Below are 26,064 nucleotides of genomic sequence, written 5' to 3' on the forward strand. Positions count from 1 at the left end.
TGAATCTTCAAAAACATTCTCTTCATTAACATTCCTGAAGAGAAACAGTAAATTCAATAGTTTTATATTAAAGAGATAATGAAGAGGATAAACCAAAAATCTGCTTTCCTAACGTATTCAAATGAGCTTTTACTTACACATAATTCAATGAAACTACATCATAAACTTACAGTCAAATATCTGTAAGTATTTAGATTTCACGTCTAACATAGGACTACAATCTGTCATTCACCCAGAAAACTCAGACAAAAATCCCTTGTTTATTATGAAAATCTCAAAAATGATACTTATAAATAATATACACAGCTAACCATGAAGAAAACCAAATCTACTAAAATGTATTAGTTTTAATTAAGAAAAATCACATCTCATTCTTGTTTTTCCACACTAAACATAATTCTTTTCAAAGTGATATAGCACAAGGGGTATTAGTACAAGCTGTTTGTCCTAAGGGGATTATTTATTTTCTCCTTAAAACATGGCATAACAAATAACTGTCTAAACAAGTTGGATAACAAGTTTAAAATGAAACACTTGGAATCCAGACACTTTTCATCAGTTTGTGTTAGTCTTTATTAAAACAAAACAACAAAAAAATTTCAGACACTGCAGTACATGATATATAAAAAAATAAAAGAAAAAATACATTTCTACTACACCAGCCCAGCAGAAATCTTAACTGGTTATTCAATATTACTAAACTCAAATGTTTACTTCCAGGACATCACAGAGGTAACTTCTTTTTGCACCTAAAATAAAAATAAATCCATTTAACAGAAGACAGCATAACTGGGTTCATTTGTGCATTACCTACATACCTATCCGCTATATTGTATGCAAAATCTTAAGCTAAGACATAATATATTACGAAACAAAAGAAATTAGCTGGAATATGCATTAGAACATATCCATGCTTTAGAAATTAGACAACAGTATATCATAGTGATAATGACCTTAAAATGCCTGATTTAGCACTGAACGTTTCCTGGCATCAATCTTCATGTAAACTAAACATAAAACATCTATAATTATTACTTTATTTTAATATACACTGAAGATTATATTAATATTAATATAGCATCACTTAATATTAAGATAATTTTTGTATTGAGCTGACAATTAAGTTAAATAGTTCAAACCTGAGCAATTTGTGGCTTTATATTGCAATGTCAGTCTTAAATAACAGTAATATTTCACCTAACCAAAGGAACTAATAAAAAAAATAGAAAATAACAACTTGAGTCTTTGTTCAAAACTAAAAATTCTCAAAATTCAGTAATATATTACCACTAGCTAATTCCAATTCCTGAATTTAGCCAAACTCAATTTTTTATAAGAATATGCAGGTCTCCAAGACCTCTGAGGTCATCCACTCCCTTTTGGAACTCTGACACGAGATGGCAGAAGCCCAGATTTCTTCCTCACAGGATTTAGTGTCATCAGAACAATGGCCGGGAGCTCTGAGCAGTCCTCAGGAACAGAAGAACAGTAAACTCCCTTCGGGACTCAGAAGGGGAGCTTTCTCTGGTCCTTATTTAGTTCCAACTTTGGATCCCCACCCTCTCTTGCAATGACCATCAGGGTCGCTCTGGTGCCCCCCTCCCCGAAAAAAATTCAAAATTAGATTAGACAGAGATCAATAAGGAAAGCTTAGAACCAGTCAGGAAACGAACAACTTGGACTCATATATACCTTACTAAGTAGGACACAAAAATTAGTTACTCTTCACTAAGGTATAGAAGATTTCTCTGCTCACCCCTCCTAAAATTGTTTTGCGCCTCAATTGTTATCATATGCCTGGTTAAGAGTTATAAGCCAGAATGAATTATCCTAACATTCACCAAGTTCAGTAAAAATTACGCTTCAATACTCTAAGCAGCTAAATATAAAAATGATAATAAGACACGAAACAGCTGAATAGTACCCTACAGCCATTTTAAGGTATTTGGCAGCCGGTTGTATATAAACTAAAATTGAAATATCAATGAAGTAGTCACAGGATGTGGTTAAGAACTTGTATTTTCTAACATATTGGTCACTCAATACCATGTCAATTCACTCCATAATGTTGTAAATTGATGTTGTTGTTATGTTATGCCTTTTCATTGGTTGAGATGATATTCTGCCAGCTCTACTTTCAGACCAGGGATGGTCTCCCAAGGAAACTGCTGAATTTATTGGATAATAAGAGGCTGGACTCTAAACATGGTACATGCTCACAATGAGGGAATCATGACTGGATATGAACTGAACTACTGCAACAATGTGAAGGAATCCAACATGGGGGGAGGGCTTGGGGAGGAGATGGGAGAATCCCAGAGCCTATGAAACAGTGTCATAAAACGAAATAAAAAAAAAATATATATATATACAGGTCTCTGACTTAAACATCATATAGTGCTGTGGACAACCTGAAGAGTTTGGCTCATTCTTAGGCTAAGATTTATATCCACATCTCTCTCTGAGAGTGTTCCCAACCGCTTGTAATCGGGAAATGCAGAAGCTACTTAGTGCCTGTCTCCCCATTTTATGCTTACATTGAAAAAGATTATTTTGAAAGTTGAAAGTCACGAAGTGAGGAGAGACAGTTCTCCATCCACCTTTCTTGTTCCCTTGTAGATGGCTGCAACAACCAGCAGTCGGTTAGCCAAAGCCAAAAAGCTTCATTCAAGTTTTCTACGTGGACGGCAAGGCCCCAAACACTTAACACATTTTCTATGGCTTTTCCCAGGCTATTAGCAGGGAGTTAGATTCAAAGTGGATACAAACCAGTGCCCATGTGAGGTGCTGGTGTCAGCAGGTGGCAGCTTTACTCACTATGCCACCACATCAACCCCAAGTCGTTTATTTTTTAAATAATCACAGTCAAAAGGGTTTTAACTTTCATGTTCTTCATTAAAATAAATGTCAAGACACTACTAAAAGAATAATGAATAATAAAACATTACTCTTTGGGGGGCCAGCATTGTGTTCAGTGGCTGAAGCCACTGTCTGTGACACCAACATCCCACATGGGCACTGGGTCATGTCCCAGCTGCTCTACTTCTAATCAGCTCCTTGAAGCACCTGGAGAAGCAGCAGAAAAATGCCCACCCCCAGATGTTATAATCATCTGAAAGTGAACTGAAGGATGGAAGTTCTCCCTGTGTATAACTCTGCCTTTTAAATAAAAATATCTTCTAAAAAATTGCGTATATATTGAGTTACCTTATTGAGCTCTGGAAACAGTTCTTGTATCACAATATCCAATAACACGTAAGTCAGCTGAAGCATCCAAAGGGAAAAAAAATCAAGACAATAAACAAAACCTGATTAACATGAAATATACAATGGTGGCAACCTCTAAATGGGAAGGCAGGTAACGAGGATGATAATGTAAAGCAAGAACAAAAGCAGCTTTAACAACATCATAAACAGTACATGGTAGGCATACATGTGTACATACTGAATAGGGACAGTTTATTATACCTCTAGTTCATTTTTATGTTAAATACTTATAATAAGAATTTAAAAAGCAAAATACAGAAGTATGACTGTTTTAAGATCTCAAAAGAATGCATAAGGCTATAGATGTAGAAACAGTAATTCTGATATTTTTGAATCATGGAATTACTTATTTTAAAATATCTATATTATTTCCTGAACTTTCTATTTATTCAAATTTTCTATATTTATTTATTTTAAACTTAAAAAGTCATGTTATAAAGTAAAAGAAAATTTTTAAAAAAACTCGTAAATATAACACTCTTAAAGGTCTGCATTATATTCCTTGATTTAAGTGTTAATTTATAGCCAAATATATTCCAGACTTCTACTATGTCATTCACCAAATCAAATCAACACTAATGTATTAGTATTCAGAGATTTTACCTGCTTGTTGAGTACTGGCTGCTGTAAGCCATCAAATAAAAGTCTGACGCTCTCATACTTGGTTTCTTCACCAATACACTTGACCATGAGATCTGAACAAGAAAGCCACACATGAAACAGTCTAGTACTATAAAGTGACTATTAACTGGATCAGAAAGCAAAATTCCCACCCTATTTCCAATTTATTATACAAAAGCTATAAATCAGTATTTCCCAAACCAGTGTTTCTTCAAAAGGCCCTCTGGAAAAATAAGAGTTCTATCAAGTTGAGAAATGCAACATCATGTATCCCTGTTTTGGAAATTCAAAATTTCAAGCAATATAAGCTCTGAAGAATATGACAGAAAAAAAATCTACTTAGACCATGAAGTGGTAAAAGATAGTTGGAAAACAGTGTTTGATGAATTATCTCATTTAGGTAAAATCTTTAAAAACTAAGTTCTAAAACATTGTCTACACATTTCTGTATACAGAAAATCACAGAAAAAATGTATTATTTCAAAGTGAAACATGAGCCTACATCTACCCAAATAAAAAACCTTTATTTATTTGAAAGACAGAGAAAGAGGGAGACAGATATCAACTGGTTTACTGCCCAAATTCATGCAACCAGTGCTGGGCTAGGCCAAAACCGGGAGTTGAGAACCCAATCTAGGTTTCCCGTGAAGTTCAAAGTGATTAAACTATTTCAGCCACCAACTGCCTCCTCCCACGGCATGTGTTAGCAGAAACCAGGGGCCTGGTGCAACGGCTTATGGGCTAGTCTCCTCCTGTGACACTGGCATCTCATATGGTTGCCGGTTCACGTCCGGGCTACTCTAATTCCAATCCTGCTCTCTACTTAAGGCCTGGGAAAGCAGCAAATGATCGCCCAAGACCTTGGGACTATGCACCCTCATCTGAGACCCAGGGGAAGCTCCTGGCTGGATCTTCTCAGCTCCAGATGTTGCGGCCATCTGGGGAGTGAATCCACAAAAGAAAGATCTTCCATCTCCCCTTTTCTCTGTAAATCTGCCTTTCAAATAAAAAATAAATTCTTTAATTTAAAAAAAAAAAGAGAGAGAAAAGGTAAATCAAAACCACAACTTGAACCCAGGGACTCCAATATGGCATGTCCCATGTGCTGAGCAAAATGCTAGCCCCAAACCTACAGCAGCTGGGATCCCCATGGAACTCTCCCATTAAAATACTAATCAGGGTCAACCCAGCCTGGCTTCTGAGAGCAGAGATATGGCACATTGCTAAAATAGTAGACTATTTTTATTCTGCAGATTTTCACCGTGTACTTAATATGGTGAGGGTACAATCTAATCTTTAAGAGATAATTATATTGATGAATATGAATATTTTGTTTTTATATTTTTTGCATGCATTATTTTCAAGATATCTATTTATTTGAAAAGCAAATTTACAGAGAGAAAAGGAGATCTTTCATCCCATGGTTCACCTCCCAATTGGTTCTAATGGCTGCAACTGGGCCAGTCTGAAGTCAGGAGCTTCTTCAGGACTCTGAAGTGGGCAACAGGGTATCAGGCACTTACGCTATCTTCTGTTGCTTTTCCAGGTGTAATAGCAGGAAGTCAGTTTGAAAGAGGAGCAACAGAGACTTGTACCAATGCTCACATGTGATGCTGACATCACAGGAAATAGCTTAACTCACTATACCACAATGTTGATCCCCAGAAATTACTATTACTCACTTTACAGACCAATCATTTCGGAAAATACTACAGATGTCTTAATAGTAATTTAGGGCCCGACAAGTTTAAACTTACTCAGACGGCACGGTTATGTTACATTACTTATATCAATTCCTATTACCAGAAAGATTCAGTCCTGGGGTGGCATTTGGCATAGCAGTTAAGGCACCACTTGGCCTACTCACATCACATATAGGGGTGTCTGGATCCAAATCCTGTTTCTGCTTCCAATTCCTGTTTCCTGCTTATGCATATCCTGGGATGTAGCAAGTGATGACCCAAGTACTTAAGTCTCAGCCATATACAGGGAGATCCAGACTGAGTTCTGGGCTCCTGGCTTTACTTGCCTAAGTTCTCTCTCTCCTATGGACATTGCAGAGAGGACCAACATATGGAAAGTCTCTCCTGGCCTGCTGCTGTGTCTCTCACTCTGCATTTCAAATAAATTACTTCTTTTTCAAGAGTCAATCCTTACTAAGTTTTACACTGCTTTTTCCCCAAGTAGGAAAATAAATTCAGTAAACAAGGTGCCCAAATATCTACCTTTCCCCCATTCCTTATATCATAATCAAATTCTCAGAGCTACTCAAAACTTCCATTACATGCTTAAAATATAAGGTAAAGCTAAGTTACAAAAGTTTAATTCAGTTAACAATATAGCAGATTCTTCATATTTTCAAAATATATGACTACATATGGATTTTTTGAGCTCTCATACTTTGCAATACTAAATGGAATTTTCCAATCAATATATATGAAGCTAACAGACAAATACAAGGGGTCCTTTCATTTTAGGTGTCATTAAATTATCATGAAGGACTAGAGGATCAGAAAAAGGCAGGTAAATCTTATTTACAAGTTAAGTTACTCTTTCCAAATAGAAGTCTTCAAATAGACATGATTCAAATTCGTGTTGTGGTAAGACAACAAATTATTCTATTCAGTGGCTTTCCATGATGTTCCTGAATACCAAAACTGAAACTGTTAAAAGGCTCATTACAGTCCAAAACAGGTAAGGAAATTTTTCATCACTTACTTTCAAAAGCTTACTCCCAAACAGCTTATGTTCACTATTACATTTCTTTCTGATATTTAACTGTCATTACAAAGACAATAATTATTCCAAGAACACCTCTTCGATGTTGAGAATTTTCATGGAGTGTAATTTTTTTAATTTTAATGAAAATAAAGTTTGTCAACTTTGTTTTTTCGTGGTTTGCCTCTTTGGTATCACAATCAAAATTCCATCACCAAACGTAAGGTCATCCCATTTTCTCCGTATTATTTCCTGTGAGGGTCGTAGTTTGTTTTTTATACTTAAGTCTACAGTTCATTTTGAATTCATTTTTGCGAAAGGTATAAGGTCTATGTTTAGACTCATTTTGGTGAATGAGGATGCACACTCCAATACATATTTTTAAAAGATTATATTTCTCTATTGTACTGCCTTTGGTCTTTTGTGAAACATCAGTTGACATTGTTGGTGTTGGCCTATATTTGGGCTATTCATTGGGTTGTTTTTTTTTAAGATTTATTTTTTTTTATAGGAAAGTCAGATATTCAGAGAGGAGGAGAGACAGAGAGGAAGATCTTCCATCTGATGGTTCACTCCCCAAGTGAGTGCAATGGCTGGAGCTGACCCAATCCAAAGCCAGGAGCCAGGAGCTCTTCCAGGTCTCCCACACGGGTCCCAAGGCTTTGGGCCGTCCTTGACTGCTTTCCCAGGCTATAAGCAGAGAGCTGGATGGGAAGCGGGGCCACCAGGATTAGAACCAGCGACCATATGGGATCACGGTGCATCTAAGGCAAGGACTTTAACCACTACACTATTGTGCCGGGCCCTATTCATTGGGTTGTAATGATGATATATATGTACCTTTTCACCAACTGCATACCACCTTGGTTACTGTAGTTTTTTAGTATGACCTAAAGGTAGCATCAATCAATTTGTTTTGTTCTTTGTCAATAATGAGTTACTTATTCTCAGTCTTCTGCCTTTCTCTAAATATTAAAATATTTGCTGATAGGCACAAAATGATTTGCTGGGATTCTTATAGGAATCCATTTGAAGCTAAATGGAAAACTGACATCATAAAAATATTGATTTTTTCCTTATACATAAACATGGACTAGCTCTAGTTAGTTCTTTCTTGATTCCGTTTATGAAGGCTTCCTCTTTTAATTATACACAACTCTCCCTTTAACCCTGCTCATGGTCAGTCACCTGGGGTGCAGCACTAGATACAAACCTGTTTTACTTTATTTTGGTATTTATTTATTTTGTTATTTCCCCAGGATAAGGCTCTCTGAGATTACCTGTCATGGGGTTTGGAATCCGACACTAACTTAGGGAAGTCTGTAGCTTCAAATGCTGCTTCTGTTCCTCTCTTCTCCTTCTGGAATTCTTACCTGTACTAGTTCTCCCACACATGTTGGAGATTCTGGGTTTCTTTCACCTTTCTTCCTCTTCATTTTTTGTTTTGATGAATTGTGCTATGATATCTCTTCTCTGATTTTTATTTTTATTTGCTCCGGAGACAGAGAGCTCCCATCCACTAGTTCACTCCCGAAATACCCACAAATGAGCCGGGAAATGGACTGACCAGATAACTAAGCACTCCTTCAGGGACTTGTGCTGCGGCACAGCACATAAAGCTGACACCTTCAACACTGGTAGCCCATATGGGCACGAGTTCATGTGTGGGCTACTCTACTTTTTGCCCAGTTCCCTCCTAATGGTCTGAAAAAGGCAGCAGAAGACGGCCCAAGTGTTTAGACCCCTGTTATGAAAAGTGGTTTATATTAAAAGCTGTTTTTATTCAACCGTCTTACTTGTGGAGTGAACCAGCAGATGGAAGATCTCTCTACGTCTTTCTTGTTCTCTTTCTAATTCTTGCTTAAAAGTAAAATAAATAAATCTTAAAAATAAAATGAAAACTCATGGTAAAAATATCAAAAGATACTAATCTATACAAAATTAAGTTACTTCTCAAATATTATACCTGGAATGTAATTCATCATTTCTACAAATGTTTTTTTTGCTCCTTTCTGTTTATCTTGGAGAGAGCGAGGTTCAGTGTTTTCACAAAATATAGCATCTGAAAAACAATAAAAAGAAATGTTCCCAGAATTTTCACTTATTCATACACAACATATCTTCTCACAGAAACAATAACAAACAAACAAAAAAAGAAGACTTCTCAATCTTCTAGATTCACTTACAATCACTAAACACACAAACCACATAATGAAACAAACAGCTCACAAAACACAAACCTCTGAGAAGTGTTATAAGGGAGACTAAACGGTGCTCCTGAAATAACTGTTCCAGTTTACACTGAAGATAGTAGTCAGTATACATTTCCAGGGTGTTTTTAAAGAGAATTCGCGCTCCCATTAAGAGATGATGAAGCCAGTCAGGAACTTGGAAAACTACTCGTCCTAAGAATGATTGAAAAAACACACCTTTTTGTTTACAACAGAAACCTTGACAGACAAGATAAATGCGAATGATCAATATGCAACATGTAAATACTTTCATGTTTACGATCAAATGTATTCTTTTCAAATAAAGATCTTACATTTTAAAAAGTTAATAATGGCTTTAATTTGCATCACAGAACAAGTTAAGACAGTTGACTAAAAACAGCTTTTAATATAAACCACTTGGACCTTACCTACATACATCAGGTAATCGTACACTCCTTCCACAGTCATCACTTGCATAAAATAATTCTGATTTTGCTTTCTCTCTGCATTCTCAGCACGGTTTGCATTATTCTTAAATAGGTCATTGAAAAGCTAAAACAAAAGTTGAAATAATTTACCACATTTTTGCTGATGAGACAATAACTAAAGTGACACAGAGTGAAGACATTTAAATTGTTTCCAATCAAAACAGAGTATCAGACTGTTAAGCCTTGCTTCCAAAAATCCACATTTACACCCAAAATTACATTAAAATTACACTAAAAATATCATAGGAAAGTCTACAATCATTATCTGTAAAGAACCCTTCCCTTTCTCTCATACATTAAAAGGAACTAAGTAACATACAAAGATGTATGAATATATTAATGAGGTATAATTTCAAAACTTACATTATTCAATCCGTGAATAGAGGATAAAACTCAGAACTTTTTTTTTACATTTTAAAGAGTTAATTATTTTTACTTGAAAAGCAGATTTCACACCAAGAGAAGAGAAACAGACATAGAGGCCTTCCATCCACTGATTCACTCCCTAAGGGCCACAACGGCCAGAGCTGAGCTGATGGGAAGCTGGGGCCAGGAGCTTCTTCCTAATCTCCAAAGCAGGTGCAGGGGCCCAAGAACCTGAATCATCCTCAGCTGCTCTCTCAGGTCATAAGCAGAGAGCTGGAACAGAAGTGAAACAGCTGGGACACAAACTAGCACTCATATGGGATGCCAGCACTAGCAGGTAGAAGATCAGCCTGCACACTGCCATGCCAACCCTGTAAAATTCAGTTTGAAGAGCAGTTTACTTGGGCAACAATATTCAAAGAATAGAAAAGGCCTAATCAACATGAAGAGGGAAAAAAGAAGACTATATTATTAACAACTATGCACCTTAATTAATTTTAACAAAACAATTATTTTTTCCTTTATATATCCATTCAATAAGCATTATTTCTACATGACAGAGAGCACACCAAAGACAGGGAATAAGAGACGGTACACTGTTCCCCAACAGCTTTAACATCCAATTGAAATAGAACAAGAAACCAACGAAATCATGTAAGATAGGTACTGAGACAGAGAAGTTCAGAAAACTAAGGAAAGAACAAGCAATTTTATTTAAAGGTCATTTTTAAAAAATATTTGTTTACTCATTTATTTGAAAGGTGAAGTATCAGACAGAAGACAGATTGTTTCATCTGCTCATTCACTCCCCAAATGACCACAGGGCCAAGGACACTCCACTCTGAACCAGGAGGAGGAACTGCACATGGGTCTCCCACCTGGAGAGACCACTGGGCTCAAGTACTTCAGAATCATTAATGGCCTTTTCAGGCACATTAACAGGAATCCAGATAGAAGGTGAAGCAGCTACAATGTGACCTACCTGATGTGGGATCAGCTGTCACAGATAGGACAGCTTAATCCATCACACTACATTACTGGCCCAATGAAGAATTGTATACAAAGTTTTCTTTAAAAACTGTCCAGATGGGAGGTGGGAGGGAAAAAAATGTCCAGACTAGGACCAAGCCAGGCTGCAGCACCTGCCAACAAATGCAGAAGTAGGGCAGGCCATGACAGACGGGGTTGCAGCAACCACAAGCTCACATAACACTGGGGGTAGCAAGGAACACAGGGGGAAGGTCCAGCAGGGGACCTGCGGGAACTCTCCTGCTAGGCCACTGTTCCCACTGGTGATTGTGAGAACTTGAACCTGAGGCAGAACAGACCAGGCAGGGCTACAGCACCTGTTGGCCTGCATGTGAACTAGGTTGGGGGAGAGGCAGGCTGGGCTAACTGACTCTATCCACTGGTGCATGCATTAGCCAGAGTAAGTGCAAGCTGGCTGGGATTTGCTGCAGCATCAGCTAGCAAGTGCAGGGAGTGTAGCCAAATCCTGTCAAGCTAAATTGCAGAACCACCTGGAAAAGTGTAAGATCCAGGACTGGGAGTGCGTCCACTAGGGAAACTGGAAATCTCTCAAAGGGCTGCAATTCCCACTGGTGAGCATGAGAACCAGGGCTGGGAGAGGGCCTGGCTAGACAGGCGGAGGCACCCACCAGCATGAATGTGGGCTGGATAGTGGGACTGGTTGGGTTGAACTAGGCTTCAATGCCCATTGATGTGTACAAGAGCTGAAAGGGATGTGGGACAAATTTAACCAATCTGCTATACATACTAGCAAACTCAGAAACCAGGGCTGAGAGCAGGCTTAGTCGGGGGTGTTGGGGGTTGCTCTGACTAGGCTTCAGCTTCTGCTGGTGTACATGAGGGCAGAGTGTGTGGTGGGCAGGGGTGGGCTGGGCTGGACCACAGCACCCATTGGTGTATGTAAGAGACCAGGCTGTATATAGAACTGACTTAGCAATTGCAACCACACTATATGCGAAGGCTGATGAGGGTTGAAGACTGAACCAGACCCCGTACTGGCAAGCATACACAAGAGTCAGGTCTGATATCACCTCAGTTTCTTTGGGGATACACCCCCCACCCCCAACTGAACCACTGGACTCAGAACTCCAACTATGGGGAGAATCGTAGGATCTGTGGTCTGCCCATGGAAGGCATGCATCAGAACTGGGCCTCCTCAGTGGATAAGATGGAGCAGTGGATATCACACCCAGATGCACAAGGAGGACACAGCAATCCATTGAGGTCTACAGAGAACATCTGGTACCACAGCAGAGGAAGCAGGGCATAACAAATTGGTCAACTACCCCAGCCAAGCATTGAGAGCATATATCTAGGCAAATGGAACTTGGAAGGATTTCCTCAACCTTGGATCTGTGAAATCAACAGCATTTCAGAACTATCAAAACCACTAGAGCAGAACCCTTGGAATATGCTCCACTTTGGGGACTTCAGGATGAAATCGGGTGGCCATTTCCCACCAATGGATACTGAGGCTGTTGGGAGGCTGGGTGTGGCTTCTCTCTTTCTCTCCTCCCTTCCCCCAGATACAGAAAGAAGAAAAAGTTGGAAACAATGGTCTCACCTACTTTCCCCTAATCCTTGAACCTTCCCACTCTAATCAACTATGTAAACACCATCAAAAATAAAATTTAAAGAAAAAAAGCAAAAAACATTTTTCCCCAAAGAACCAAGAGTTCCATCTTCTGAAACATTTCTCTTATTGCACTTTTAATTTACTTTTTTATTAGAAAACAGTATACGGGATATTATGTCCAGAAAACAGAGGAAGTAAAACAATCCAATCACTATATATGGTAACTACAATAGTTGTATATTCCCATACACAACAGGGTCCAAAAAATAAAATGTCCCAATTCTATCATTTAGTATCAATCACATCAAATATGTTCATGTTGTTTATAACCTCCACAATTATATTTTACCTGGTATAAAATATTCCCAAAGTAGATATTCTTTAAAATAACTAATCTTTCCTATCATTTTCAGTATCATGTTATTTCCAATTATTCATTTTTATGAGTGATACTTCAGTAATCAGCATCATAGATTACAAGCTCTTATATTAGATTTTCTTCCAAGAAATTTTCAGTATATGGGAACAAGGTCAAAGAGGATAAACACTTGATGGATTTTGTTGAGTAAAACCAAATACCTTCCCCATAAAACTGGATACAGTAAGCCACCAATAAATTTAGTTTCCACTTAGGCCAAACTTTCATGAACTTTTTAAACATATATTCCTTAAGTACTAAAAGGTATGCAATTTTTCAATCCTTACGTTTTCTCCACAAAACTCTCCATAATCCTAGCCATAAAATTTTAACATTCAATCACTCATAAAAGTATGGACATATAATAGGCAACCTGAAACAAACAAACAAAAAAAGAACTTCATAAGAATCTCTTAAATCATTTCAAGCAGTTCGGAGATCTAACCACAAGATTTATTCAGAACAATCCTGAGAAGATTACAAATATTACTAAGAGCAATAAACCAAAGTACTTCTCAGGAAATAGTCATTAGTGAGGGGGACCATTAAAGATGATGCTTGAACAGAGGAATGGAAAAGGGCAACACTCATATCTCAGTTTCACTTATTGAATATTTTAACATTTAATCGAATATTTGTGTTCAACAACTGTTAAAGGTCCATTAATGGATGGAAAATCTGCGTTCATGCACACACTACAAGCCACAAACAAAACTAATGTAAGTATGCAATATATTCTTCAGAGCACCAGAAAGATTAGCTTCTCCTTCCCTCCCTCATCATAAGGTGCTGTATTTATAAGTGCCTTTCCAATAAAAATAAATAAATCTTTTAAAAAAAAAAAGTACACCTACTGCTCAAGAATTTTAAATACCAAGCAGGATTTCATAGTGCAACAGATAAGACTCGGTTTCTATTTTGCCTGAAAATGTCTGCAGGAAATAGTAATCCATTATTTTTAAAGCAGCAGGCATAGAAGCAGGGACCTGGGAAAAATCAAACAAATTCTCAAGACTGTGACTGAGGGGCCGGTACGGTGGCTCAACAGGCTAATCCTCTACCTGCAAGTGCTGACATCCCGTATGTGCATCAGTTTATGGCCTGGCTGCGCCATTTCCCATCCAGCTCCCTGCTGTGGCCTGGGAAAGCAGCAGAGGATGTTCCAGGTTCTTGGATACCCGCACAAATGTGGGAGAATCAGAGAAGATTCCTGGCTTCCAATCGGTTCATCTCCGGCCATTGTGGCCATTTGGGGAGTAAATCAGCAGATGGAAGATCCTTCTCTCTGTCTCTCCTTCTATCTGTAAATCTTCCTTTAAAAATAAAATTAAAAATAAACAAACAACAATAACTTAAAAAAGGGAGAGACCTGGACTAAGTACCTGGACTGCTTTCCTGGTCTGAACTGGCCCAGCCTCAGCTTTTACAGGTATTTGGGAAGTGAAAGAGGATAGGAGACATTTCTATCTCAGTTTCTGCATTTTTTAAAATAAACAGAAACTTCAAGGAAACAAAGAAGATAAAAGCAGAAACAGACAGGACATATCAGAAATAAAGAAGACAGAAATTCAGTTAAAACATGGAAAACAGAATGAAAATTAAGTCAATCTTACAGAGGACAAATTTAACAGCAAACAAAATAATGAGATAAAAATAATGGGTTCTAGTGTTTCACAGTACAATGAGGTGACTACATTATAACAAAATTATATACTGTATGAAGAACTGGAATAGAGCTGGTAGGCTCAAAACACAACAAATGAAAGATTATCTGCTGAATTCTACCTGATTGTGTCATGTATATATGTTGAAATGCTGTTCCCATTAAAATGTGCAAGCATTACATGTTAATTAAAAAGCTTAAATACAAAAGGTAACTTTTTAAAGAGAATAGTGTAAAGTAGAATCTAAAGGATAAAGAATTGAGAACTTTACAAAACTAATGAGAACTGAGGCAAACTGTGAAAGTAACAGCTCCATTGATCACGCCTTTCTGTAGCTACTCTCTTGTTTAGTCCTTTCTCACATCAACTCTAGACTTGGCTGCATGACTTCTTTAGCTAATGGAACAGATGCTAAGCAAACAGAGCCTTTCCCTCCTAGAAGGCTGCTGCCACTGGGGCTGGCATTGTGGTGTATCAGGTTAAACAACTGCCTATGAAATGATGCCAGCATCCCATATGGGTACCAGTTCGAGTCCTGACTACTCCACTTCCAATCCAGCTCCCTATTAATGTGCCTGGGACATCAGCGGAGCTGTCCTAAATGCCTGGGCCACAGCTATTACCTGGTAAAACCAGATGCAGCCTTGGCCATTGTGGCCATCTGGGGAGTGAACCCAGTAGATGGAGATCTCTACTCTTCCCTCCTCTCTCTGTCACTCTGTCGTTTATGCACATTAATACATACACGAATCAATCGTGTATGCATGTACACATCGACATATCTACCTTAGAATGCTGCTGATATGTAAATTGAGGATTACTTGCTAAAGACACATCACGCAACCAACAAGCAGCCACCAACTTTCACAGACTTGTGAACAAGGCCATCTTTTTTCATCCAGATTAAAGGAAATCAAGATTACAGCCCAGGCAACATCAGTAAAAATACAATGCAGTTAACTCCTGTCCAAAATGCTGACAAATAAAATTATAAGCAAAATACAACAGTTTCTTAAGCCACTAACTTTCAGGTGGTCTGTAAAACACAGCAACAGATTAAACAAAGTAGGGTGATACAAATGTAGATGCTTGGTGCAGCAGCTGGTTGCCACATGGGATGCCCACATGCCATATCAGATTGCTGGTTTGAGTCCCAGCAGCTAACTTCTGATTCAGTTCCCTGGTAATAAACCAGGGAAGGTAGCAGAGGATGGCTCTTGCATCCCTGACACCCACACAGGAGATCCAGATGAACTTTAAAGCTGTGGCTTCAGCCTGCTTCTGGGCCTCAGCCTCTTGGGAAGCGAACAAAGGGATGGAAAACTTATGGAAAACCTCTCTCTCTCATCCTGTCTTTAAACAAGCAACATGTTCTATTTGAAAGAGATCTACAGAGAGAAAGACAAAGTTCTCCCATCTACTGGCCTAGTCCTCAAATGGCCACAACAAGCTGGAGTTGGGCCGATACAAAGCCAGGAGCCAGAAGCTTCTTCTGGGCCTCCCATGTGCATGCAGAATGTCAAGAACTTAGGCCATCCGGTGCTGCCTCCCCAGGCCATAAGCAGCAAGCTGGATTTGAAGTGGAGCAGCTGAGACACAAACTGATCCCATATGGGATGCTGGCATCTGCCAGTAGAGAATTAGCTTGTTGAGTCATTGCACAGCCCCACAAATAAATATTAAAAAAAAAAAAAAAACCATCCCGGGCCTGGCAGAGGCTAGTGACTAAAGTCCTGGCCTTGCACGTACCAGGATCCCATATGCACATCAGTTCATGTCCCAGCTGTTCCACTTCCCTTCCAGCTCCCTGCTCGTGGCCTGGGAAAACAACTGAGGATGGCTCTTGGAACCCTTCACCCTCATAGGATACCTAGAAGAGGCCCTGGCTGCTGGCTTTGGATCGGCTCAGCTCAGGCCCGGCTCAGCTCAGGTCACTGCAATCACTTTAGGAGTGAATCAGCGAATGGAAGATCTTTTTTTCTGTCTCTCCTTCTCTCTGTAAATCTGAATTTCTTCTTTTTTTTTTAAGATTTATTTTATTTTTATCACACAGTCAGATATACAGAGAGGAGGAGAAACAGAGAGGAAGGTCTTCTGTCTGATGATTCACTCCCCAAGTGACTACTATAAATCTGAATTTCCAGTAAAATTAAAGGAATAAATCTTTAAACATTATTTTTTAAATCTCAAAAGACAGAAATGGTAAAAGTCATCCAACACAGTATATGAAAAATGACTCACATTAAATCAAAGAAGCAAGAAGTTACATATAATACCTTCTATATACTTTGCAACTAACTTCCACCAAAAGGAAACATAAAGTCGAGTCTATCCATTAACAAAGTATTCATTTTCCCTTTAACAGAAAAATCATCTCAAGCAGGAGAGCATGAAACTTAATGATTCTTTAAAGTAATGCACAATACCTTCTTGTTGTTTTCTGAAGTAGGGCTGAGAATGGTCAGTTCTGGTCTACTTGGTTTAGGCTTTGGAGATTCACAAGAATTAATGAAATTCATGATGAAAGGTTCCAAATGCTGACCTTTCTGTCACAGTATAAAGGTCATTGCAGAAAAATTAAAAACCAGAAATTATGATTTTTAACACTGGATAAGCCATTAACATTCATCAATACTTTTGAAGATTTATGATTATAATGCTATGGAATAAAAATAAATCACTTACTTCTTTCATTAGTTTTCCAGGAACAGACTTTATAATTTTCCCTGTAATTGAAAATAAAAAGCTAATTTCATAAAGGCTTAATATACTTTTTAACTGCTTACACGAATACTTCATTAAGTAATTATAATACTAAATAATATTTTTATATTTTTATTGTTTATGTATTTTATATATAAAATAATATATATATAATTCAAGCTACTTATAGCTATGACATTGGAGATTAAAGCTTATCAACTGATCTAGTAAGGTGAGAGGTAGAAGGAAAAAATGAAACAAAGCAAGTGGTAATAACTATTGGAATAGAGTAAGGAGTTCTAGTCTCCACATATTTGGAATTTTCCAAAAGATGACTACAGGTAACAAAACATTATCACATAGTGGTTCATATATAATTTTTGTATGTCTGCTAATTTCTTGTAAACAAAAAAAATTTTAAATAAAGAAAAGAAAAATAAGGTGTGACTTGGACTACAAAGAGATAAAACTGACATAATTCAGGAAAACAAAACAGATGTGTGGTGGAAACATGACTGAGAGAAGTCAAGGTAATACTAAAAGTACCAAGGATGAGTGCAACAAACTATAGTACCATTGTGGGAATTAAGTAATGATAATTTAAAAAAATAGACATGGTAATGTTAAATGGATTACTGGAAAAGTATAAAGGTCAGATTATTCAGAAACATGGATATAAAGAACTAAAATAACAAGTTTTGCTGAAACCGGCACAAAGAAAGCGGAGGACAGTGTCTCGGGAAGCACCACTACTTAGGTGTATAGAGATAAGGAAAGAGTGTGTGGAATAAAAACGGAGGAGCAGAAAGAAGAGTGAACCAGTTAACAGAATGCGTTCATGAACGTCAATTTCTAAAGGGAAGAGCACATGGGAGGTAAAGAGGATGAGTGAGAAGATGAGGTCACTGATGATCAGCAGCAGGTGCGACAGGAATTGTGGATTTCGTTATGTTTTGTTGTTATTCTTCAGAGAGAGGCAGAGAAAGACAAGACACAACAAAAGAACTCCCATCCACTATTTTCACTCTCCAAATGCCTGGGATAGAAGGTACCAGACCAGGGCTACATCTAGAAGCAAGGAGAGTGATGCAGTCTCCCAGTTGGAAGGCAACGACCCAATTACTAAAGTCAGGTGTGTATTAGCAGAAGCTAGAGCCAGGAGCTGAAACTTGGAGGGAAAAGCCCGGGTAACCTATGTGATATACAAGTATCATAACCATGAAAGTAAATGACCATCTCTGGAGCAATTATTATTATTTGTGTAAGATTGGTTGATTGATTGATTTGAAAGGCAGAATTACACAGAGGGAGAGCCAGAGAGATCTTCCACCTGCTGGTTCACTCCCTGGATGGCCTCAACAATCAGAGGTAGGGCTGGCCAAAGCCCACCAGGAACTTCTTCCAGGTCTCCCACATGCACTCAGCAGCCCATCCTCCACTGTTTTCCAACACACATTAACAGGAGGCTAGATGAGAAGTGGAGCAAACAGCACCAACATGAGATGCTAGAACCACAGACAGTGGTTTTACTGGCTAGAGCAATTTTTTTTTAAACCAACAGCCTGAAAAGCAGAATATATGCAACTCAAGGCTTTTCTCAGATAATTCAAGAAAAGTACAAATTAGCATCTGACTGAATAAATATATATTTGACAGGCAGAGTGTCAGAGATCTTTCACCTACTGGTTCACCTCCCAAATGGCTACAATGGCTGGGGCAGGTCCAGGCTGAAGCCAGGAGCCCAGAACCTCATTTGGGTCTTCCACATGGGGGTTAGGGCCCAAGCACTTGGGCCATTTTTCACTGACTTTCCAGGTGCAGTAGCAGGGAGTTGCATCAGAACCAGAACAGCAAGGACTCAAACCATGCTGCATAATGGTATGCCAGTGTCACAAGCAGCAAGCAGCCTAACCATTACACCGTAATGCCTGCTTGCCTTTAAACTTTTAGGTATGTAATACAGTAATAGTTAAGAGAAAAGAATTATCTGATTGCTGGTGATCCTCTGGCTACTTAAGCAAACTATAATAATAATTCATTCAAAAGTGATGGGTGGAATTAAATATTCAAGTATTATAACACAAAAATCAGTTTCTGAAATGCATCTTCAGGAAAGAAGTATAATAAATATCTTCAGTATTCTACCACAGTGTAACCTATGGACTTTATATCTAATGTTGGGGCCCTTGAGCTATTGAGAACTTTCAGGTAAAGAGCTCTGTCTTGGGCCCGGCGGCGTGGCCTAGCAGCTAAAGTCCTCGTTTTGAACGCACCAGCATCCCATACGGGCACCGGTTCTATCCCAGCAGCTCTGCTTCCCATCCAGCTCCCTGCTTGTGGCCTGGGAAAGCAATCAAGGACGGCCCAAAGCCTTGGGACCCTCCCTGCACCCGTGTGAGAGACCTGGAAGAGCTCCTGGTTCTAGATTGGTTCAGCTCCAGCGGTTGCGCTCACTTGGGGAGTGAATCATCAGACGGAAGATCTCCCTCTCTTTCTCTCCTCCTCTCTGTATATTTGACTTTTCAATAAATAAATAAATCTTTAAAAAAAAAAAAAGAACTCTGTCTTTCTATGGTCCTCTGGACATAGCCACACCTTTCAGATAAAAAGAAAATAAACAAAATTTTTTAAATAAAAATAGTACTGACATAAGTAACAAAAGCTAAGCATTGCAAAATTATTTTACTCAATTCAAAGTTACTCTGAAACTGAGAATCAAGACAATCTGCATAATTATTTTCCTTGACTGTGAATTAAAAATCAAAACAAATAAAAATATTGAAATTCAAACCAGAATGCTTGCACATATCTCACATTTCATGCTTAATTTTGTAATTAACAATTAATTAAAAATAAATAAAATTGAGGTACTATAGAATAAAATTTTCTCAGAAATAAATAAAATTAATTAAAGTAACTAAGTCAATTCACATAGTTCTCTTATTTGAATTATTACAATAAGTTGCTTTCTATTAAAATAAGGTTTTCAAAGGTAAACATTTACAGGCCGTGGGCGATAGTGTAGTGGTTAAAGTCCTCGCCTTGCACGCGCAGGGATCTCATATGGGCGCCAATTCTAATCCTGGTGGCCCCACTTCCCATCCAGCTCCCTGCTTGTGGCCTGGGAAAGCAGTCAAGGATGGCCCAAAGCCTTGGGACCCTGCACCCACATGGAAGAATGGGAAGAGCTTCTGGCTCCTGGATTCAGATTGGCTCAGCTCCAGCCATTGCGGCTGCTTGGGGAGTGAACCATCAGACGGAAGATCTTCCTCTCTTTCCTCCTCTCTGTATATCTGCCTTTCCAATAAAAATAAATAAATCTTTTTTTTTTAAAAAAATGTAAACATTTACAAAGATTTAGCATATAAAATAAAGAAATAGGCACAACCAAAAGATGTAGTAGAAGCTCTTGAGTTTTAAACTAAGAAAAATGTTATCTGATCTTTATTGAAATATCTAATTAGATATAGCCTAATACATGTTGAATACATGCAGAAGTACTATCTCACTTTAAATCTGGAAAGTAAATAAAAAACAACCTTAGTTAAGATAATGTTACATGACTGGTTATGTAGCTGGAATTGACTATTTAAATAATCAAAACTCACAAAATGAATAGATTAAAACGATTATCTAATAAACCAAAAGGCATTTAGAGCCTATCCATGACTACACCATATAAATTATTTTTATAAGTTAATCTGAAAAATCCAATACTTTTCAGTTTATTTTCTTATATTCACATAAAATTCTCTACATTGACTTACCAAGATTTACATCGGGTAGTATCTTATCAAGAAATTGTGTTTCCCCACCATTAGGAGACAGAAAGTCTGCTAAAAGTTGACTATTACTCAGTTCTGGATGTTGCAGAAGTTTCTTAAATGAAAAAAGGGGAAAGAGCAGCTTAGAAATCTAGAAGGATAAGCAAAACTGTAACAGAAAAAATAATGTTAAATTCCCAAGAGCTACTGTATACTTAGAATAATAAAGCAACCACAATTATAGAGAGAACAGCATAGCACAGCTAGTCTCTACTTGGCCTCTATAATCAGACATTCAGGAAGTTTGGCTCTTCTATTTGTTAACTAGGCAACCTCAAAAAATGTTCTAAATTACCCAAGAGTCAGTTTCCTGATCCTAATAACAAGTATAACAAGATTATCTACTTTATACTTCCTTGAAAATTAAATGTCAACTGAAAAGATTTTGTAGAAAACAAAACGTGAGACAGTGAAGTAACTTCAATATACTGTTGTCTGTTCTTGCAACACTATTTTCTAACAAAACAAGCTGACTGTTAAAAGTAAAAATCGGGGCCCAGTATGTAGCTATGAGGCTGAAGTCCTTGCCTTGCACGCCCCAGGATCCCATATGGGCGCCGGTTCTAATCCCGGCAGCCCCTCTTCCCATCCAGCTCCCTGCCTGTGGCCTGGGAAAGCAGTCGAGGACGGCCCAAAGCTTTGGGACCCTGCACCCGCGTGGGAGACCTGGAAGAGGCTCCTGGCTTCTGGCTTCAGATTGGCTCAGCTCCAGCTGTTGCAGCCACTTGGAGAAATGAACCATCGGACAGAAGATGCTCCTCCCTGTCTCTCCTCCTCTCTGAATATCTTACTTTGCAATAAAAATAAAATTAAAAAAAAATTTAAGAAAAGATACAGGTAAATGGGTAAAGCAACAAAATCATAAGACAAAGAATATATTGCCTATAGGAAACTCACTTAGCAGGTATAGACAGTCTAAAAGTGGATGTTTAGAAAAAGTTCTACCATACAAATGGAAATCAAAATAAGCAGGAGTAACTATATTCCTGTCAAAGACTTTAAATCAAAAACTATAAAAAAGAGGTGAGATGGGCCCGGCGGCATGGCCTAGCAGCTAAAATCCTCATCTTGCACGCACCGGGATCCCATATGGGTGACAGTTCTAATCCCAGCCACTCCACTTCCCATCCAGCCCCCTGCTTGTGGCCTGGGAAAGCAGTTAAAGACTGCCCAAAGCCTTGGGACCCTGCACCTGTTTGGGAGACCCGGAAGAAGTTCCTGGCTCCTGGCTTTGGAATGGCTCAGCTCCGGCCATTGCGCTCACCTGGGGAGTGAATCATCGGACGGAAGACCTTCCTCTCTGTCTTTTATTCTCTCTGTATATCTGACTTTTCAATAAAAATAAATAAAATCTTTAAAAAAATAGAGATGAGATATTCTGTATTGATAAAAGAACCAATTCAGCAAGAAGATGAATAGTCATAAACATATATACATTTATGTGTATACACACACACACAGAGATAACACAAGATCACTCAGATGTAAATAACTGGAGAGACAGACTCCAATACAACAATAGTGGGGAATTTCAACATCACATTTCCATCAATGTAGAGATCCTTCAGAAACAAAACCAACAAAGAAGCATGAAAGTTGACTCATAGGGCCCGGCGGCGTGGCCTAGTGGCTAAAATCCTCGCCTTGCACATGCCAGGATCCCATATGGGCGCCGGTTCTAATCCCAGCAGCTCCACTTCCCATCCAGCTCCCTGCTTGTGGCCTGGGAAAGCAGTCGAGGACGGTCCAACGCTTTGGGACCCTGCACCCATGCAGGAGACCAGGAAGCAGTTCCTGGCTCCTGGCTTTGGATCGGTGCAGTTCCAGTCTTTGCCCTCACTTGGGGAGTGAATAATCAGACAGAAGATCTTCCTTCCTCTCTGTCTCTCCTCCTCTCTGTATATCTGACTTTTCAATAAAAATAAAAAATAAATCTTTTTTTTTAAAAAAGAAAGTTGACTCATAATATCGATAAAATGGACTAATAGATATTTACATAATACTTTATACAACAACTGCAAAATTACATATACATTTTTATATAGCAAATGGAACATTTTGTAGGACAGACTATATATATCAGGCCACAAAGTCTCAATTAAAAATTTACAAATGTATAGAAATTAAGCAATATGTTACTGAATACCAATGGACCACTGAGAAAAAAGGAAACCAAGAAAATTTTCATGAAATAAACAAAAAATACAAACGCGACTTAGCAAAACCTGTGACATACATACACCAAAAGCAATAAAGAAATTTATAGCAATAAGTTCTTACATTTAAAAAAATATCTAAAATAGTCAATCTAATAATACAGTTCAAGGATTTAGAAAACCAAGAGAAACCAAGCTCCAAATTAGCAAGAGGCTAGAAAAATAATAAAAAACAGAGCCAAAATAAATGAAATTGAAACTAAACAGGCAACACCAAAGATCAACAAAATAGAAAAAATTTTTTGGGAAAAATAATAACCTTTCTCCAAACCAATTTAAGAAATTCAAACAAATAAAATTATAGATGAAAAAAGAAACATTACAGCCAATACCATGAAAATGGCAAAGAATCACAGGAAAGTAATATGAATTACATATAATAACAAAATGAGTATGTGACCCTGAGTCTATAAAAGTCTGATGTCACTAATAAACTTCGGCTATCTCACCAAGATGGTAGTCCACACGTGTTAATTTCAGGCTCTGTGCACCAAGTCAATCGCTGCAGGACAGCGAACACTGGTGGAAATGTAAATTAGTGCATCAGCTGTGGAAAACAGTGTAAAGATTTCTTTTAAACAAACCAGAAGTGGGAAATTGCCACATAATCCAGTAATCTCACTATTCAGCATATACTCAAAAGACAGGAACTGAAGAATGGAGAGCACAACCAGATGAATGGCCAACTCACCTAGGGCAACAGAAGACTTTGGGAACAGGCCAGACTCACAAGAAGCAGCCAGGCCTGTGAGCACACTGAGGCAGACGGGGACAGCCAACAGGCCTTAGAAAGAATTTCTCACTTCTGATGTAATGAAGCCAACAACCTCTCAGAACAATCAAGGCCCCTCAAGTAATATCCTTGGTGCCTCAAAAGGCCATCCTGCGAGCTAATGTGGTGTGACAGTAGGGAGCTATGCACCTTTCCCTGTCGCACAGCACTCCCCAGGACATAGGAAGTAAGACTGAAGCATTTATCTCATCCACATTCCCCCGCTCCCCCAACCCTCTCCACCCTAATTGCAATCACAGGCCCACATGGGCCTGTAATCCCCTCACCTTTGTAATAAATTTAAAAACAAAAACAAACAAACAAAAATGCAAAAAGCCAAGTGTTTCTTCACTTGTGAATAAGATACTAATAAGTTGGTAACAGGGAAAATGGAGCAAGGGGTAAATAGAAACTATATTACTACATTATTATTTTTGTTTTATAAATTTAAAATTGTTTTAAAGCAAAGTGTTCTGAGAAAATACCAATTATTTTGTTCATATAATGCAATGAGCACACACCGAAAGAATGGAATTCAATTCTAAGTGGTGAATGAGCTTATCTCCGGAAATTAGAAGAATTTCTATAAATGCAAAAGGAAAAAGGAGGAATTATCAAAGTTCAGAAGGTGCCAAATACAGAATTGAACAGAAAACAAACAATAGTCAAAACAATAACTTATGTTCATAGAAATTAATATTTAATCCTTAACGCCAAAAGTCTTTCATTTTTTAAACGTGCTACAAATTAGTCTTAAATAAAGGCATGTTCCCCCTAACAAAATAACACGACAGCGCTGGAGACAGAACCAACCCAGCAATTGCAACCACCAGCTGATCAGGGCAGTGGACTGTGCTGGGCCCTGTACTTGCTAGTACATACAAGAATCTGGTCTGGGAACACCTCAAAGTCTCTTTGAGGATCTCCCCCAATGGAACTGCCAGAGGACTCAGAACACTAACCATGAAAAGACAGAGGATAGAACAAGTCAATCAACCAACTCAGCCATATGTTGGCAGTGAAAAACTGGGCAAATGGACTCTAAGATGGACTATGTCTATCAGTGGATTCTTCAACGACCTCATCGTGCTTGGAATGGCGAGAGTGGCAGCAATTAATAACTGTTGAATTATCAAAACCACTTGAGCAAGACCCTCGGAGCATACCCCATATCCGGGACCTGGGGTGGGTGGGAGACTGGATGGGGCTTCTCCTTTAAAATCCCCTTTACCTCAGATACATGAAGGAAACAATGTGGAGACAATGGTCTTACCCACTTTCCTGTAGCCCTGGAACCTTTTTACCCTAATTAACTACGTAAAGATTGTCAAAAATATAATTTAAAAAATGGAAAAAGAAGAAAAGAAAGATGTGTTTTTGATGAAAATTCATTTTAAAATCCAAATGGAAATCAACTTTAAAAATAAAAGAATTTTTGAACTCTAAATGGATAGATATTTAAGAAAGCAAAGAACATATGGACACAAGAAAAAAAAATCACAGAAAGGTATGATTACCGATGTTCTAAAACCAAATAATGCAATTTATACCTGTAGATATTCCTGAAACTCTTCTCTCTTTGACTTTAAGAATTCATAATTTTTGGGGCCAATGATCCTCTTGGAAGGAAGCTGGGCATCAGGAAACGTGCCTGAAATTATTGCACAATAAGTTATTACCATGCACTGCAATTTTTATAATCTGATTTAAATTTTACTTTGCCAAGTTCAGATACACAACACTTCCTTATAGAAATGAAATAGTACCCTTGAAATAATCTGCACCAAATCAGGGATTAAAATCACAAGTCTGTAATACGAACTCAAGTCTCCCGACTATCCTCTCAACAACTACTCTTCAACGACACAGACCTTTTCTTTTCCTTTCGGTTTTTTGCTTTCTTTTTATAAGCTTGAAAAAGTTATCATGAGACTATTTTGAAATTGGTTGGATTCTGCTGTGCAAAATCTTAATAAAGAAATTTCTAGAGCCAGGATAAGCATTTTAGCCTACTAGTTAAAAACAGTTAAATCCTGCATCCTAGTACCTGAGTTCAATTCCCAGCTCCAGCTCCTGGCTCCATTTTCCTGATAACACAGGCCTTGGAAGCATAAATTATCTCTCAAGGATTGGGTTCCTGCTATCCATGTGGGAGACCTGGATTATGCTCCAAAGTCCCAGCTAGCAAA

General features: G+C 38.2%; 1 protein-coding gene across 14 annotated transcripts in view; it reads right to left on the reverse strand.

The window, feature by feature from the left end:
* Positions 1 to 552: 552 nt before the first annotated feature.
* SNX14 (sorting nexin 14) overlaps positions 553 to 26,064 on the reverse strand; it is a 71,316-nt gene continuing 45,804 nt past the window's right edge. For 10 of the 14 annotated variants that reach the window (XM_040983718.1, XM_040983714.1, XM_040983712.1 and 7 more), the window contains 10 exons: positions 25,426 to 25,526; positions 20,831 to 20,942; positions 17,046 to 17,086; positions 16,787 to 16,906; positions 9,248 to 9,371; positions 8,847 to 9,011; positions 8,573 to 8,668; positions 3,871 to 3,962; positions 3,208 to 3,264; positions 553 to 749 (listed from right to left, as the gene is read on the reverse strand). In XM_040983718.1, coding sequence (XP_040839652.1) covers positions 711 to 749; positions 3,208 to 3,264; positions 3,871 to 3,962; positions 8,573 to 8,668; positions 8,847 to 9,011; positions 9,248 to 9,371; positions 16,787 to 16,906; positions 17,046 to 17,086; positions 20,831 to 20,942; positions 25,426 to 25,526 — 947 coding nt within the window. In that variant the 3' untranslated portion in view covers positions 553 to 710. The remainder of the gene's footprint in view (positions 750 to 3,207; positions 3,265 to 3,870; positions 3,963 to 8,572; positions 8,669 to 8,846; positions 9,012 to 9,247; positions 9,372 to 16,786; positions 16,907 to 17,045; positions 17,087 to 20,830; positions 20,943 to 25,425; positions 25,527 to 26,064) is intronic. The other 4 variants (XM_040983723.1, XM_040983722.1, XM_040983715.1 and 1 more) reach the window with 3 other exon arrangements.

Source organism: Ochotona curzoniae, unplaced genomic scaffold (assembly GCF_017591425.1).
Source record: "Ochotona curzoniae isolate NIBS_2020 unplaced genomic scaffold, NIBS_Ocur_1.0 contig_3819, whole genome shotgun sequence".
NCBI lineage: Eukaryota > Metazoa > Chordata > Mammalia > Lagomorpha > Ochotonidae > Ochotona > Ochotona curzoniae.